Here is an 18957-nt window from a genome sequence, read left to right on the forward strand (position 1 = left end):
ATCTCAAAATAAATCAAAAGCCATCCGGAAACTCATCAACAGCAAGAGATTGTCCTCTGGTGTAGTCCAAAGTATGTACGTTGCAGAAGAAATTATTAAAGACCTTAACAGTGCAACTGAACATTTAATACATTTTTATGGTTGCATCTGAGAAATTTTATACCAGACTAAACAGCAATAACTACAAAACACTGCTTTATCATGGTTATAAGAGAATAAATAAATTGAAGAACATGAAGTAAAAAATGTATTGGATATAAAAAAGTTATAGCTAGATAATACACTCCTCTTAATTCTACAAAAGTGTTTGTTGATTTAAAAAAAAAACAATGGATTGTAATAAAAATTATTCTTACAGTTACTAAAACTTTTAAATTTTATATATTAATACATTAAATAATCAGTCATTACATTCAGAATGAAGTACAATAGAATTAGTTTAGAATAAATGCATAATAATACAATATGTTTTTGTCTTTTCATATGTAAGTCACACATTTTCATGAAAAAATCAGAATCATCTCTTTCTTGTTCCTCTTCAGAAGAGTATGCTTTACACAACCATCCGATAAATCCTACAACAATACAAAATCATGGTAAACTCAGTGAATAAAAACCTAATGATACAATTTTTATACATGTATTCTCAAAATATTTCTTGTAATCAATTGGCATATTAGAAATTGAGTACACTGTTAACTGTTACAGAATATTATTGATACAAACCTGTACAGGAGATGTACCTAAAGCAGATATATCTGATGGTCAGGAGAAGAGATGTGCCTTGCAACTGACGAATGCCATGACCATGAATATTACTCCCAAGACTCCATAGTATAATGCATAAACTTCAAACTGAAACAGATAATGAAATAGATGTTATGTAATTTTATATGTTGCATTGAATAAGCTTTATTTATAGTAGACGTATTTCAACGGCACATTTCTAAAGTGTTTATGGTTATATAAATGATCAAGAGAACTGTAATTTTATTTTACCATCAATAATTGTATAGTTGTAAGGTAATTTAAAACTTATTACGAAAGTACCATTTTGAAATTCTGCCCCTTTACCCCTACGGTCAGTGTCCTGCTCTTATGCTCTGTCTACCTTCATCTATTAGTTACGCCATAAACAAAATCACGTGAAATTGGATTGTTTTTACACCTGTTAATGCATATTTCAAATGCCCCCTCAATTGAGAATCCCACCAACTGTGAAGTACATGTTGTTAATTTTTTTGGCACTAAAGGCATGAAAGCAGTTGAAATTCACTGCAAGTATTGTGAAGTATATGGAGAAAACATTAAAGAGTGAAGGAATGGCATTCAAATGGGTAGGTATCAGCTTTATAAGATGGCCCAAAGATTGTCCGTGATAGAAACAGAGTGAACGATCCTCAATGATCAACAAGGACTTGGTGCATAAGTGAATGATAAAGTGAAAATGACATTTCACAATTTTTTGTTGTCAGAAGAATTTCTTCAAGTTTCAAGATGTGTATGCTATGAAATTTTTATCAAGAAACATGTTCTGCTGTATGAAAATGTCCTTCCACATGAGGCTAAACGAACTTAAGATATCATCACAGCATTTTGCTGGAAACAATTAGATAGTCCTCCCAACAGCCCATATTTAGTGCCCATTGATTATCATTTGTTTTCTCATCAGAAGAAGCATCTTGAAGGTCAGTGTCACAACAACGACAATGGCATCAAAATACTCATGTTGCAATTGCTGTTAAATCAGGTAGAAATCTTCTATGATGACAGTATAAAAAAGGTTGTTTTTAGACATGATAAGTACATTAATATTGATGGAAATCATGTATCAAAGTAGGTAAAAGTGTAGACCTTCATATAAAAATAAAATTGTTACAAAAAGTAATCTTGATTTCATTTTATATCAAAATATACTTACTTAAAAATACATGCCTCGTAAAATGAAGGTACAACTTTCAAACCTAGTATTTTAGGATGGTATATCCAATTTAAGAATGGACTTGGGGAGAGGAAGAAGATATATTCAAATATACTTCTAAAATAGACATTTCAAACTAAAGTTCCAAATAAATAAGTGGGTAGGTGGGTTGCAAATAAAATACTTGACTTTTTACCTGGAATGAATGATAGAAAATTACTTTTCATATTACTTTATGTAATTCATTCCCAACTGAAGTAACATTGTTAAATCTAATGAAAAATATATTTCATGCATGCATTATAGTGCTAGTATTCAGTGTATTAGTAGTAGTCAGTGTATTGTATGCATAATTAATTAATAATTTCAAATATAAATTAGCCCATTCTAAAATTATTAAACTTATAAAGTAAAGAGAAAGTGCAGTCACTTGCTATAGTGACAATTAGATATGGAATGACTGACCAGTTAGTGGCAACAGTGGTGTAGCTAGGACTTGGCTTTAGAGGATGAATCTGATTGAAAAGTACACCACAACACAAGGGTATGGAATATATCTGAATTTAAATAAATGAATAAATGATCTAATTCAAAGAAAAAACATATATTAAATATTATATTAAAAACTACTTGGACTGCTGTTATACATATTATTTTTTTTTTCAAATTTATAGGACTTTTCTGGGAGGTTTTATTCCCTTCATCCCCCCTCTTAATTACACCACTGAGTGGCATTGAAATTTGTGAAGTCATTAATTGAACAATCCAAATTGGGTTGTTTCAAAATAGTGAAAACCAAGTTGAAAATAAAGAAAAAAGGCCAAAGGGGCCAAAAACCGAGAGGTTTTTCATTGCTATTATCATAAGCATACATAAATTTTGCACCTTTGGTAGAAAACTTTTTCCCAAACTCTCAAACAAGTTTTTGAGAATGGGAGGAAAACCTTTTTGAGCCCAATGAATTACAATTTACCACTAACTATGAACTTATAATGGTGCACCATTATTGTTATGTTTAGTAAAACGGAGTATTCTTCAATAAAGAATGAGGGTGGTGAAATAGTTTGGATAAAAGAAAGGATTGTTGACTATCCACTGATTAAAACATTAACTTTGGTAAACACGTTGTTGCACATTAATTCTTACGACTACTCAAAATCATTCGATATAGAGCAGTGAAGTTGTTATCTACATGTATGTGTTAACTATGCAGCTAAATAGTTATTGTACAGTAGTTTAACATATTGATTGCAGTTAGTACATCATAAATCATTACAACTAGTCAAGGTCGTTCAGTATCATTCGCCAGTGTAGGTGTTAATTATCAAACATTATGTACTAACACAGAAACACATTTCAGCTATCTTACACAGTGCATGAATAGTATAAATGTTAAGCAGTAGGCAATACTTTTGAAATATAAAACATACTGCAAATTTATATCCATTTCTCTTCCAATAGTCAAAAAAACCTATAAAATATAAAAAAAATTACTAATAATAATTATTTATATGCAATAATATCTTTCCTGTAAACACATAACTGCAAAACAACATGAAACGTAACAAAACAAACACTATATTGAATTTAAAAAAAAGTTGAAACAAAAGAGAAATAACTCACCTGTACTCTGATCTCCAACTGGTACACTTGCAAAGCAATGTATGTAAATATGCTCTGGAAGAGATACACAGCAAATGTCGTCACCCCAAAAATCAGACCGTGACTGTCTCTGTTGACATTTTTTGCCACTTCTGAGCTTTAAAAAAGGAATGAAAATTAATTCACAATTCATTATAAAGAAAATGAAATAGACAACAATGTGCTCATGAAGGTTTGTGAATACTATAATGTAATATAAAAATAAATTAGCAGGTGACCTTCCTCAAATAACAAAAGGCAATATAAAGTTAAAGTTAAAATATATTTTATAAAAAATATACATTTCAGAAAATGTATGATTGTATACACCTTGGGACAACCTTCAAAAGTAACAATACAGAAAACACAAAAAAAACAAGCTCAGGGCAGTAGCTAGTGGAGCCTGGTCACCTTATCAAGTTAAAAGTAAGCTGTTAACCTCTAGAACCAAAATAAGGTTTTGCAAAGTAATGATCCAGCCTGTTCTACTGTACAAGAAAATGTAATTGTTTTCAAAAACAAAATATTAACAACAATATATGGCTCTATTCAAGAGGAAAGAGAATGGAGAATTAGGAAAAATAGAGAACTAAGAGACTTGTACCAGAAACAGGATGTGGTTGTTCATATAAGAAGTAGAGTATTAAGATGTCTGGACCATGTTAATAGAAGGGGAGGAATCAGTCATTCGAAAAGTGTGAGAAGGAAGACCAGCCGGAACGAGACCAAGAATGAGGTGGAGAGATCAGACAAAAGCAAAGCTCAGGAAGATAGGAAAAGATCTGGGGATAGGCCAAGAAAGAAGAGCATGAAGGAACATTGTTGGTGAGGTTAAAGCCCGACTAGGTTTTTAAGTGGCCACAGGAGTAAGTAATAGGTTATAATTTTAAACTGTACAAACTCAAAATCATAGAAAAGTTAGAACTCAGAAGTCACTAGTGAATTATGTTTGCTGGTCTACAAAACAATGGTCTACTAAAATGGTGAAGATTTTAAATCAAAATGATGTTTGTTCAACATTCATACTATATATTTGCAAGAAACGCAATCGGGGAGAAAGTTATCAAGAAAGAAACTGCTCCAAGTATATATATTTTTTATTTACTGTAAGGAGGAAATTTAAGAATAAAATTAATATAAACTTTGAAAAAAATAAGAGATAATTTGATAGAATAATTCTGAATAAAACTGGGTATATTTATTTATTTAGGTTTACTAACTTGGGTTTTAAATAGCTAGACTCTGTTCTTGATGTTAGCCATGTAAATATTCCATGAAGCAATATTTAATTAATGTCAAACATTTTGGTTCAAAGGAAATAGTTATTAATTTGAAATTCTAATTAAAAGCTCACCACTGGATGGATTACATAACAATTTTATTAATGGAAACGGATGATTTTTGAGCTCATTGATTTGAGGGGCTACAAGACAAAAGTTGATATTGGAACATTTTAGTTTCCTTTCCCATTTTGAAACAAGGGCAAGTTTATGACACGATTTAATAAACACTGCAGTAAGGAATGATCTCTACTAGTTGAGAAAGATTTTAGTCCAATCAAAATTTTATAAATATGTGTCTGTGTGTTTCTTTCAAATCAGTAGACCCTGAAAGGAAGTTTTCAAGTTGTCTGCTGTTTTTCCTATCCATTAACCCTCCATCAGGCGCTTAAAATTAGAAACACTATCAGGTGCTCACGGAGGTTTCCTCCAGGTTAGCGAATAATGGATATCATAGTCGTTTAAACTGTTTTTATTTGTTTAGATATTCATACTATAAGAATAAGAATAAGAATAAGAATCATTTATTCCATTGATCTGTTTACAGAAATAGGACAAGTCATTTTAAAATTACATACATTGTTAGAGCTAAAATTGCATTAACACAAAAGTGTTGTAAAAAGTTCACATGAAATTTAAGTAAAGTAGCAATAAATAAAAGTAATTATAGTTAGTTATAAACTAAAACCTAACATTAATATGGCAATTCATGAATTCCTCAATGCTGTAAAAAGGATTTTTCACTAGCCAATCATATAACTTTTTTTTAAATATTTTAAAGGAAACAAGTCTCGCATCATCAGGCACCTTATTAAAAAAATTTATAAAATTTAATTTAAACGAGCTTTTAGTTTTAGCTAGTCTGTGAGGCAATATATCAATCTTATTCCTTCCCCTAGTGTTGTATTGATGGATCTCCTGTCTTGTATGAAAAAGATTCAAATTAGATTTTGTATACAATAAAACTTGAAAAATATAAAGATTTACTATTGTGGGAATTTATACTGATTTAATTACAATGTAATATATTCATTATTAGAAATTAAATGATAATTTCTCTCTTATGTAATGAATTTTCCAAATAAGAAATTCAAAATCTTAAAAAATGTTATTGTATAATAACAACATGATTTATTTTAAGGAATAATGCAATTAATTGTAAAAATGTTTAACCTACTGTAATAATATATGGAAATTTACTTAGTTTTTAACTTCTTACAAAAACAACTTACTTCAATTCTTGAGATATTATACAATTGTAATGTCAATTATTACTCTGAAATAAAAATTTATTCTTTACTAAAAATTTTTTTAAACACTTCACATAGTTTCAAAACATTTTCCTTCTGGTTCTTATAACGACAATGTTCACTCCATAAACAGTACTGAAATGTTCCCTAGCACACGGGTACTGATACTGACAAGTCTCTCGTCTTCATTCTCCATTTCACAAAAGTCAAATAAAATATATTGTAAAACTTAAAAAGAAACCATCACAGGTCACACATTTAAACGCACACGGATTATTACTCCATAAAAACTAAACACAATAAGGCGCTCACGGAGGAATCGTCCAGTCACGCACGGAAGTAGACCTCATACTGACAGATTTTTACAAAGATAACCGGGAGGCTATTGTTTCGCTTCCCCGAAAGATGCTCGTGAAGTACACTGCGGGAAACGACTGCCAACATCAGAAAAGTACTAATATTTTCAATATTAAAAAATACACGGAGGAAAACTCCGTTTAACGCCCGATGTAGGGTTAATAGTAACAATTATTATAAGACTATATAAATAAAGAGCAGATTTTCTGTTCTTCTTTTAAAACAATTTAGTGACACTCAAATTACGTTATAGAATATACTGTAGCAGCACACATTGCATTCTCCAAATTACCTCACGATAATATACGCCAATCATTTTATTTGAAAGCTATGTTCAATACTTACTAGGCAACGGTTATCATTGTTTGGTAAATTATAGTTAGTGCAATAAATGTGATGTAAGCAACAAACACGTTCATTGTCATGCTCATAGTCATTAGAAGAAAAGTCATCAGAAGAGAGCACACTCCCAGAATAAACTCTCCAAGAAACTGCCAGTTCAAAGTCACTCTTCCCATTATAATTGATGCACATGCTCCTAAACACAAAACAGGACAGAAATATTACAATTTTCTAACAAGTATATAAATATTTGAACAAAATCATATAACTGAATGAACGAAATATGGCTATATTGGAGATGAGGTTACGACTATGAAGCATAACTTCTATTGCAAACTTTCTCCTGAGAGCCAGCTGTTATGAAACAACCTTGATTTTTGGTTACCATAAAGATTAATGCTAAACCTTATGGTATGATTAAGACAGCCGGCTCTTAATCATACCATAAGAAAACACTATAAAGTTTCTACTCATGTATATCTATTAATCCAGATTCATTCAAATCTTCTCCTGTCTTTCTTCTTAGGAGCCTTGTTACAGAAACAATGTTATGAATAATAAATAAATTACATGAATGAATGAATTAGTTTATTTCCATCAAGATTTTACAATATACACAGGAACAGAAAAGATACATGTAATAATTATTATTAATCTGAAGGAACAAATAAAAGTACCTAAACAGGTTTCTTATGATAAATTCTTATCTCATCTGACTGAGGAAAAGTTGCTCTAAGGAAATGGGTCTACATTGGCAATGTGGCCTGTGTGTAGACCCGAAAGTAAAAACAATTAATTCAACAACTATTCCAAAAAGGATAAGTTTTGAACTATTATTGTTTGGTTTAATCGATCAAAGCCACAACCCCAACTAGATACATACAATGCTAATGTCTGGAGTCAATGTGACAGAGTGTGAACTTGACTCCAGGGGAGGGGGGGTGGCAGAGAGGTAGCGGTCAAAACCGCCCTTAGTTGGTCGCTATCAGTGACTCGACCTCCGATACAGTTAAATTAAAAATTACACAATATTGTTATTTAATATTATTGCTGTTGTTATTGTTATATTTGCAACATTACACAAATCAGTCTAATACATGATTATAAAATTAGGAAACAATGTTGGCCAATTACCAGTATATGGCTGACATGAGCTCAGTATTAAATCATAATGCTAAGATAAAAGAATGCCCACATCAGTTTAAAAACACAATTGAAACAAACAAAATGACTAACAAGGAAGTACTACACATATTTTTAATGTGGAATGAAGACAAAGGGGTAACAAATTATACTATCTTTGTAGACAACTCTTTCTATCATGATCAAAATAACTTTTGAATTGCAAAAATCCCATTTTTCCACTCGTATACTATTTAATAAACAATTCCACCTTTTAAAGAGAATTCTAAGAAATACTCATAAAAATAAATAACCCTGGTATTCAAAGCAACAAATCAGACAAATTACCTACCTAAGATAGTGTAAATGGTCTCAACAGCTCCGTTATATTGAACAGTGTCTGAGCCAGATTCAGTGATTATAACCTTCCAGAGGACTTGGACATAAGAGGTGACCAAGTAGTAACCACACGTTGCCAGTGACCACCACAAAGCCCACTTTACAACGTACGCGTTAGTGAAGCCACTTTTGAAGTCAGTCCAGAGGAAGTTAGCTACCAGACTGCATTTGTTGCTTTTATTATCCTAAAACATCAATACAAAATTTGATATGTCATTGTTAAAAAATATTATTTTTCAGTACTGAAACGAGAAAACCATTCTTAAACATCAATACAAACTTGAAGTAAGCCATTTCTAAGTATAATTTTTCAGTACTGAGGAAAAGGCGAAATAATTAAAATTTTAACCCTATACATAGCATGTGGTCATTTAGATACATCTTCTTGACTATGTCTGATTTTAATAAGATGACACACCAACAATACTCTGCCAAATAGAGTTAAGAAAAGAAAGTTTAAAAATATTATAGAGAAACTAACAAAAATTATTAAATTAAAAAGTCCAAGATAAATCAATATCAAAATCCTATTGCCTTTTAGTGACATTGTAGGATGAAGAATCTTGTTTGATTGTTTTTGATTGCATTTTAAGTAGTATTAAAAGGATATGAACACCCAGGAGCTCCACTAATAGTCAATAATGAACTTTAAGCAAAAATCAAAGATATTTAGTGATAAACTGAAGTCATCAAAACCAACTCACAGGTTCATTCTCGCTGGTAGACTTCTGCTCTGGTGACGTGTCACGATGGAAGTACATACTCTTATCAACTGAAGGTAGCAATATTGCCCAAATTAAAGCAAGAACTTCACCTGAAATTCAATAAAAATCATGATTAAAGTTATTTGTTAACCAAATCAAACTAACTGTAATCTCATTTCTTTTAATATCACTTAAATATAAATCAGTACATAACTTAAATCTTAGTCATCATTTAGAGAGGAGAATTAAAAACAAAATGATTATATAAAAGATATTTGAAGGGCCAGTTGGTGTCTCCAACAGCTCACAATTTAAGGACAATAAGTTATATATTGCAGGAACATGGGAGAAATCTCATGGAATGTGAATGAAGTCACGCACTCACCAAAGTCTTCTATCACGAGCATAGGCAAGTCCTTTGGAGTCCTTGATTAGTACGCATGAGACGAGAAAGTTCCAGGGAAGGGGGGCTCTAGCTTCAACAACCATGATTTAATGTGACTTCATAATAGTCCAAGTTCATGGGAGATAATTCACTTTACCACGCACGTGTCACATCAAAGGGTAAATCACAGGAGAACGAGAAGTACAATGATAATGGAGAATGGAGAGATGCAACGAGGATGAGATTGATGGCTTATAGAGAAAATAATCTGTGCAGTAGGCACAAAAGACAAAGACTATAAACACTGGATGATATAGAGAAATGATATATCATGTCAAGAGTGACAACGACAATGCTGTTAAGAGAGATGCAGCCACACTATAGTCAAGCAGAACGGTATTGGCATAGGGCTGGTTCAAATATGATAAATTTAGAATGGTTAATTGAGAAACAACAGCTCTCTTTCTCTCACTCCCTCCTCGCTTAAATATAATAATATGTGTAATTAAATAAGAATATTACTACATGAACTTAAAACCAAACATTTATTAATATTTGTGTACACATTCAGGGTAACAAAATTGTGTTTTCTAGTTAGCAGAAACATTGTACGCTTCAATACCTAAAATTACACATACTTCCGACTGTTATCCATAGTAAGCCCTCGTATGTGGTGAGATTATAGTTTACCGCCAACTGAGACGCCACCCCCGATAGACACCTGCCTAGCAAGTAGGCACTGCGGGTGAAACTGGTTACCTCTTGGTAATGGGCTCTCTCTACCTTGGCATAGATGTATGTGTAGTACGCAACCTCTGATGCCATGTACAGACCATACACCACTTGCATTACCTAAAATAATTGATAAACTATTGAAAAATACAGTAATTATTTTTGTATTTAATTGCCATACTAAAATGTATTACTGTTAAAACTCTAAACACATGGTTTCAATTTGTGGTTGCAATTGTGTTGTGAATATGGTACACTCCAGACTAGTTTGATGAAAAAATGGCAGGATAATCTGAAACTTAAATAACTCCATTTTGAGTTGGTATAATTTAAAGTTGGAAAGACATTACTACCATTTACATGCTACAAGACAGTAATGTCAATAAAAACTATTTAACGGATTGCCACCCTGGTATGATTATAGTGAATGAGTATAAATGATATAATATGTTGTACTTAGCTCATGTACAATTACTGTTCATAGATAAAGCAACTCATAGTTACATATTGAAACACATTCATTGCAACTGAGTGTTATAATACAATATTTATTAGATTGTTGTAACATTACAAATACACTATTGTAAAATGTATTGGTAAAATCTATATATATAAAAATGAATGTTTGTATGTTTGTCCTTTATGGAATCGTGAACTATTGGACCGATCATGATGAAAATTTGTACGTATATGTATTTTTCCACGGAGAAGGTTTATAAGCTATGCCCATCCCTTTCCCGATTCAGGATTCCGCCCCACTGGTTACAGAAATACCCATAAGAAATGCATTGCAGCAAACATATGTTAACGTCTTTTCAAATTTTTAATCAGCTGTTCTTTGTAAACATATATTACACTTATAGTTTTAAAGCATAGAGTAAGCTTAAGAGAAACGACAAATTTTGTTTAAACTGTTTTTGCAATCACTGTTAAACATAGACTTTACTATCCAGATAATACAATTCAAATTTGACGTAAAAATTCACCTTTAACTGCAATATTTATTTAATATAAACCATGCTCATGCTTGATCAGAAGAGTAATGCAGATATCATAATTACTATCTTACGTTGGCTACAAATATAAAGAATGTTATAAAATCAACCTTAGTTGTTTTTTTTTGACAGAAGTATGGTTCTCAAAACTCCGTGTGTACATATTCTCTCGATCGAGACAACAAAGCAAGCTCAATCGTGGCATCGGAGATATAACTAATTTAATCTAAAATTTATTATAGTAAAAAAAAAAATTTATTAAGTAATATAAGGACTTCGGTTCTTAAGATTTGCGTGCGAAGCCGTGGGTAACAGCTAGATAGAGGCAGGAATATGGTACATACCTTCATAATACGCCCAAGAGGCTCACGATGGAACGACTATCAATTATCTCAGCAATGTTTAGAATGTGATAGAAAAAGAATAAGTGAATATAGTGTACTGTTTTCAACGGGAAATTGCGTGCGAAGCCGCGGGCCAACTTTTGCAAAAAATTATTGAAATGCGCAGCAGAGCGCGCCGGGCCCGCTAGTATATCAATAAAAATAATTTGGCTAAATTTCAGTAAACAACATGCTATACCCCATGATGTTAAATCCCATTTCACCAGCTGGCTGCGTCAACTACTGCAAAATTGCATATACCCAATTTTCTTGAATAACAGCCTTGCAACTGCTACTAGACAGACCAATAATGAATAATATCATTTAGCGTTTACTCATTTTACCCTAATATCATATAATGTAACAATATTAAATACGTTATAATAACTCTTGAACCTAGCCGGATGAACAGAAGTCTGCTGTACTTGGATTTTTACAAAGCTAGAGCCTGTGTTTAATAGCTGTTTTGTTAAGTTCTCTAACTTAAGATGTGTTAGAGCAAAATTCCTGGGTTCACATTCCAGGGAAAATCATATGAGACAACTCTGAAGGTGTAATAGACCAAAGACAGTTTTCATGAAGTAACTAATACTTTTGTATAACACAGCGTATTCACTAATAATAACTGTTGTTGAATCTGAATTGCTCCATTTATGTCCTAAACAGTAATTTTATCAGGTCTGTATCTTAAATGTTCAGTAAAATTAAATAAAAAATTTTTTTAACAAATGTGCCTCTTTATAGAAGGGTATATTCTGTGATCTAACTGACAATAAGCAAATTTCATCGTCAACACAGTTAGAACAATACAGTTTTTTTGTGCAAGTCGTAACATTACAAACATACATAAATAATTATTCAAATATATGCATTCATACGACATGCATTTGCATTAGTAGTTTTACTGATAATACAAACAAATCACAGTTTATACAAGTTTAAGTGCCCTCCTGCTATAAAAAGCTCTCCCAATCAAGTTTCAAGTGGTTTTTTTAATTTGTTTTAAACAAGCAAATCCGTTATAAACTAATATTTATTTTTATCACACAAAAAATAAGCTAAAAATGATTACAGAATTGAAAAGCCAGAATATGTACCCACTAAACGTATAATACTTGGGATCTTAATAGATTTATAGCTACATAAGGTCCAGTCTCTCAAGACTTTTAAAATAAATAAATAACAATGTTATCTATTTTTTTTAAGGTCAAGTAATAATTTTTCCTTACCTGCATTAGAAAAACTCCTCTACACAAGATGATCATTAGATATGTAATTGTGGCACAAATTGCTTGTAATATGATGATTACTTTGTAACGCATGAAATCCGTGATTAAGAAGACCATTACAAGAAAGATAAATGACGAGTATGTTGAAACAGGGAAAATTTCTTGAGACACCTAAAAACAAAACAACAAATTTTAATTTATAATCCAATCTATTTATGGAATACTTAGATAAAACTTTGTTTTTATGCAACTTTGTTTTTATGCAACTTTGTTTATGATTATGTATAAAGATGTATATATGATAAAATTTACACCCAACAACCAGTTTCATGGACATCAGTTTAATTACTAAAATAAAATAATATTAGAATCATTTTGATAATTTTTTGTTTTGTACATAATTTTAAAATAAATATAGTAAAACATTTTTTTTAATCTTCACGTTTTATTAAATTTAGAATTTTTTATTAGACACTGACAAAATACAGCTTTTGTTACTTAAATATTCTAGTTTGAAAGATATTCTGAGAACAAATTTCAGGACAATAATGAACCGTTTGTCAATGAAAGATTGTTGTTTGAAATTGACTGCTATATTCATTAATCTTCGATTCAGTGTCTGCTGCTCGCTGATTGAAAAGATAGCATATTGAAAAGAGTCCATACTGCTGCTCCAAGTATACAGTTAAAACTTGCACTTTGCAATATTACATACTATGTACGAGTATTATCACGAGGTGACAAGATAAACTTGCTATAAATTATATTTTAGAAAATGTGTGTATTACAATCTTACAGAAGTCAAGTTACAAGTTCAAAATACTCTCACACAATCTTTAAAACAAGTTTATCAAAACAAAAAACACATTTGATAATAACTTTAAATATTGTTTATCTTCTTTTAATACAATATTCAAAAATAATAATTCTATGCCTTAAATTAAAAACTATTCATCCAATTAATTAATGTTTTATATTAATTAGTTTTATAAGTGTATTGTTTCATTCAATTTCCAAGCTAGATATTATTTATTTGAATAAAGTTACAAGTAATATTGTATTGACAAACAAGACATGAATATGCTGAATCTCCATGAACCAATTAGTGGAATTAAAAATAATGATGAACAAAATTAGACTAGGGTTTACTACAAACCTGTTTATTATTGACTTTTGAAGAAAACACATTCTAACTTCCTTAGTTTGGTTCTGAAGAGGTTAAAGTATTGTTTTGCAATGATTACTTGTGATATAGTAATTCTCAATCACTGTTAGCACATTTATGACATATGATTTTATTCATTTTTTAATGTCAAATGTATTTTGCACTATATATTTTAAAAACCGTATTAGTGTTTTGTGTGTAAAAAGGATTAAAAGCCACTGCAAAATGCTAAATGATACATTTATTCTATTATTTTTGTCTATTGAAAATATGGCTGGGTTAAATTCACTCTAGACTCCGACATTGGATTTTAAGAGTGAGTGGGACTCTAGAGTCCACGCCAGCGTGAACGTTTGTTAATTAATTCTAATACAAGAAATTTCCATCAATTTCGTCTTCTTCTTCTAAGAGGCAGCCTATTGCCATGCACTTAAGCCTTAAGGGTTTTTTGTGCACCCCAGAAATACACAAAAATAATAAGGGCAACGAGTCTGCTGTTTGCTACAAACCGCCGAGAACAATCTATCAGGTCGCCATTCAAGCTCCGCTGGTGGAAGAGGTTTCTTTCCCCTCGACCAAGCCTCCCTAGAGGTATAACAATCTTGAAGAGTTTGTTGAATGAAAATCTTTGTGGCATTTAAACAGAGATCACGTGCAGAGGAGTCCTCTGAATCAGGATGCTAATTCTGCAGTGCCCCATATTGCAGCTCGAGGCAGACTTACTGAAGACAGTAGGCACTCCTCCTGGCCATAGTCCGAATGACAATGTCCAGGGGGGGAGGTTGAAACAACAGTCTAGAGCTGCAACCCGTGTACTTGGAAAAGCCCCAGTGATAGCAAGGCAAGCCATCTTTTGGATACTAGCCAAACCAGCTACCACCATCTTGGCTTCCGTTTTTGGTCACCAGACAACAGCCTCAAACATTAGTGCAGGTCTAATCACTGAGTCAAAAAGCCAATACAAAAGCCATAGCCAACTTAAGTCCCCAAGACACACCAATCATGCCTGCATTGCATCAAAGACCATTTTCCTTTGGCGATAACCTTTTTGAGATGGGGTCTCCAGTTCTGGACATCAAGGATTACATCCAGGTACTTGACCTTAGACTTTAACTCAATGAAAGAGCCTCTCAATAAAAGTGGACCAATACCTTTCAACTGAGGCCTTCTTGTAAAGGCAACCAAGGCAGCCTTGGTGGGATTGATACTAAGGCCTATTCTCCAGTTTCCCATCATGTTCAGAGCAGCATTCCGTGACTGTTGTGTTGAACGTGCCACTCACAAGAATCACAATGTCAAATGAATACCCCTGTGCAAAGCCAGCACTGCTGATCAAAGACACAGTAAGTTGTCTGTGACTAGGTTCCACTGAGGAGGAGAAAGGATGCCACCCTGTGGACAACCCCTTGAAATATTTACACTGATGTTTACCCATAAGAGTGGTAATAACCACCTTATCTGTGGTAGGACCTTTATCCAGTCACACATTTGACCACCAATATCACATCTCAAGACCGCATTGACAATCACCTGAGTGCCTGTATTGTTCAAAGCTCCTTTGATGCCCTGAAATTTTACCTATGGCTACTTCTTTCGCTGCTGGCGCCTTCTCAATCCTGCATACAAACTGATGCAGAGCTTAGTTGCATGATCTTCCTGTAGTGTAAGCATGCTGATTTGGAAATGATTTGACTCCAAGAGAGATCCTTTCCAAAAAACCTATAATCATCTTCTCCATGGTTTTGAGAAGAAAGGAGGACAGACATATCAGCCTAAAGGACATGTCAATCCAGGCTAGACTTCCCTGCTTTGGTATAAAAACTATCCTGTATACACTCCAGGACAGAGGAATGTATCTGAGGTCCACAGATACCCTGAACAGCCTGCCCAGCTTATGTTTAAGTGAAGGGATGAATTAGTAGTTTTAAATTTATTTTTTAATTATTACAGAAGACACAATATAGGAAAAATCAGTTACCTGTGCTGCAGTAAAGTTTAATGGTGGTTCCGTCATAATAGGCACCAAGTAAGGTTCAGATGGTCGAAACTCTTTGAAGATTCCATATATGCAAAGTAAAACCGATATTTTTAAGTAGCTTTCCATAATGCTTTTGTTTCTGAAAAGAATATAATTCAAAAGTTATACAGTTATAAATATATCTCAATGGTGGGAGGAAAACATATTTTAATACATATTACTTGTAAAATATTGTTATAAAGCAGAACAAAAGAAATAAACATAGCAAAAACATGAACAATAGAGTATAAAAATGTGGAGTAATAACATAATAGAAATAACTCATATACAGCATTTTTGTTGTGTCTTGTTTGATTTCTGATTAACATGAAGTTTAAGACACTAATGTCTACCATAAAATTATAAAAATATTTGATTATTATATCTTATGATTTAGAATCCAAATAAAAAACCATTAATTGTTCTATATTAAATATGCATTTTAATAATATTAATTTACCCTGTGGCATATTCAAAAAGTTTTGTGATCTTGCTTTATTTTTTGTCCACACCTTTCAAATGATCTGGTAATAATTATAGATTGCACACTAAACATTTCCATACTGTGATACAATTAATCAGATAAAACTGGTTATTCACAAAAATGTTTTACAAAGTAAATGTACCTGTAAAAAAAATGCAAGAATAATATATTTTAGTGTGGTTATTCGAGGTATTATATTGTCTATGATGATTTAAATCATACATTGGTCTGTTTGGTCAATGATAATAGTGGTTGGTTGCATTAAGAACCATAAGAGTAAAGATGAAAAAGACGCTGTGCTGCCCAAAACATATTAAATAGAAAATATATCTAGCTGCTTGAATATAAAACTCACATGGTTCTTTAAACATTATTTGTACAATACATTCAAAATTAGTAACATTTTCCCAAGAAAATATTATTGGGTGTAACAATGTCAAATACTTGTATTCACACTGTATGATATTTTAGCATTATTTGTAATAAAAGTTAAGTAATATTCGTTGTGGATTTGTTTGACGATGAAACCTTTAGTTTTGAAAGGCTTTGTCCCAATAATAAAAATAATATTAGAAAAGAATTGCTTTTACTGACTACTAGCCATTGAAAATGTTAAAGTTTAGGATCTGAGGACCAATTCAGATTGAATAAACACACAACCTATTTTTCTTGAAATCGTTAAAGGGATTTTTGTCCAAGAAATAAATAAATTGTCAGCTGCACTAATCATGGTGGAGGTTGAAATGGAAGGGGATTGAAAGAGTTAAAAATATGAAAAATTATTATTCCTCAGATCATATTTTTCTTAAATTTGACACACTTAAAACCAATCATCAGTAATAAATACTGTATATGTTGTCAGCATCAACTAACCATACACACCGACTATTTAGCTGAAAATGGTAACTTGCATTCTCTTTATCTATTTGTCTGAAGTGATGTAACTATTACCCATGTGTCTGATACATATTCAATTATTTGTATTTGTGCTTAGACAGTAGAAATTGGCTCTAGGCTTCTGAACTATTATGTGGACACACAAATTCCTCCCTGAATGTCGAGATCATCAAAAGAGTGAAGTAACATGGTTTGTAAATAATATAATTTGACATTAAGGATCCTATTGTTAAGTATTATAGAATTAATCATTATTAAATTGATACAAAATATCTAGAATTCATTTGAAATCCTGTATAAGGTTACTTCATGACAAGCTAACCAGTACAAAAACAAACAATATAATCAGATAAAGGAATTGGTAACTTTTGAATTCAGAATGAATCAATTAAATAAAGTATTCTCACCTTTAATGCTCTGTAAAGGCAACGGTGTGACCTGCAAAATACAGTAATTAAAGGTAGGGTTTCCCACCAAGGTTGACTAAACTACTACGTCACAGACCAAATAAGTTACTATTTCCTCCTTCAAAAGCACTTTTCACTGATATGTTGTAAACTATCAATAATTGCATATAGCTGTTTGGTGGTAATATCTAAAAAATGTTGATAACAGTTAAAAAAAGTTATATTACTATTATTATTGTTTAAAATTCTCAAAATTGATATCAATTTGAATAAGGTAAGATGACATTTTAACATTAAACAAGACAGCTTTCTGCAACATTGAAGTCACAGAAATATTAAATTAATTATCAAGCTAATTTAGTTTTATTGTGTTTTAACTCAAACCTGTTAGCAGAATTCTCGTAACAAAGGACGAAATTGCCTGAATGTACAACATAGACTCACCAACAGTAGAATGAGGTATGTGGAGTGGGAAACATGAAAGAAAGGAGACATTAATGTTTATCACCAGCTGTCTATAGATAGTGTCTTAGGGTTAACACAATATCTATATGATAGATAGACCTTTAAATTGAGGAGATTAATTAAAATTTCTGAGCAGATTAAGAGAATTAATTATTATGGTTCTATTCTGAAGTAAGAGTTATAGTTGTACGCAATTATCAGTGTGTCTGGTTTATGCAAGTGTTTCATATGACGTTTCTTAAAATAATAAAGGGAGGTAAGAAATATAGTTGATCAATCTAATTATATGTTTTTAGTTAATACAGTTTTATGAGTTTCTAGATAGCAATCAGACGATGTTAATGTTATCCTTTAATTGCTATGCTTCTCATTTCACATTAGATTATTTGGAACTTTTGTTCATACATATTTTGACTCACATACAAAAAAAGGAATTTTATAGTAGATTTAAAAATTTGTTAAAATTATTAGTTAATGATGTTTTTCATCAGTGTATAAAAAATCAAGATACTCACAACTGAACGTTCTAAATTACTGCTTAAGTACTGCTTACATTCTGATAATTAGTATTGACAAGAAGCATGTACTAGATTAATGTTGTCAATAACTAATCACAGTCAGATCTGAATATCTATGCTTTCAGATCCTATATTGAACTATGTAGATTATTTTATTCTATATGTATAAACTAACCTTTATATTTTTGATTAGAAATAAATATAGGTAGTATGTAGTATATAATACAACTATTTAATATTTATAGTGTTTTAGTTATGTTTATC

At 31.6% G+C, this 18957-nt stretch overlaps 1 protein-coding gene across 4 annotated transcripts; it reads right to left on the reverse strand.

Annotated features, from left to right (window-relative positions):
* Window positions 1-224: 224 nt before the first annotated feature.
* LOC124360086 (folate transporter 1-like) lies at window positions 225-18245 on the reverse strand. Of its 4 annotated transcripts, none has more exons than XM_046813375.1 (11): window positions 18155-18245; window positions 17711-17741; window positions 15884-16022; window positions 12741-12911; window positions 10040-10253; window positions 9017-9126; window positions 8266-8497; window positions 6795-6987; window positions 3545-3680; window positions 727-855; window positions 225-575 (listed from the first exon to the last, which is right to left on the reverse strand). In XM_046813375.1, the coding sequence occupies exons 3-10, from the start codon at window positions 16007-16009 to the stop codon at window positions 766-768; spliced, it is 1272 nt and encodes a 423-aa protein (XP_046669331.1). In that variant the 5' UTR covers window positions 16010-16022; window positions 17711-17741; window positions 18155-18245; the 3' UTR covers window positions 225-575; window positions 727-765. The 4 variants fall into 4 exon arrangements, with proteins under 4 accessions (XP_046669331.1, XP_046669330.1, XP_046669332.1 ...); XM_046813374.1 differs by having other exon boundaries at window positions 18095-18188; XM_046813376.1 differs by lacking the exon at window positions 17711-17741 and having other exon boundaries at window positions 18095-18201.
* Between the last annotated feature and the right edge of the window lie 712 nt (window positions 18246-18957).

Source organism: Homalodisca vitripennis, chromosome 4 (assembly GCF_021130785.1).
Source record: "Homalodisca vitripennis isolate AUS2020 chromosome 4, UT_GWSS_2.1, whole genome shotgun sequence".
NCBI lineage: Eukaryota > Metazoa > Arthropoda > Insecta > Hemiptera > Cicadellidae > Homalodisca > Homalodisca vitripennis.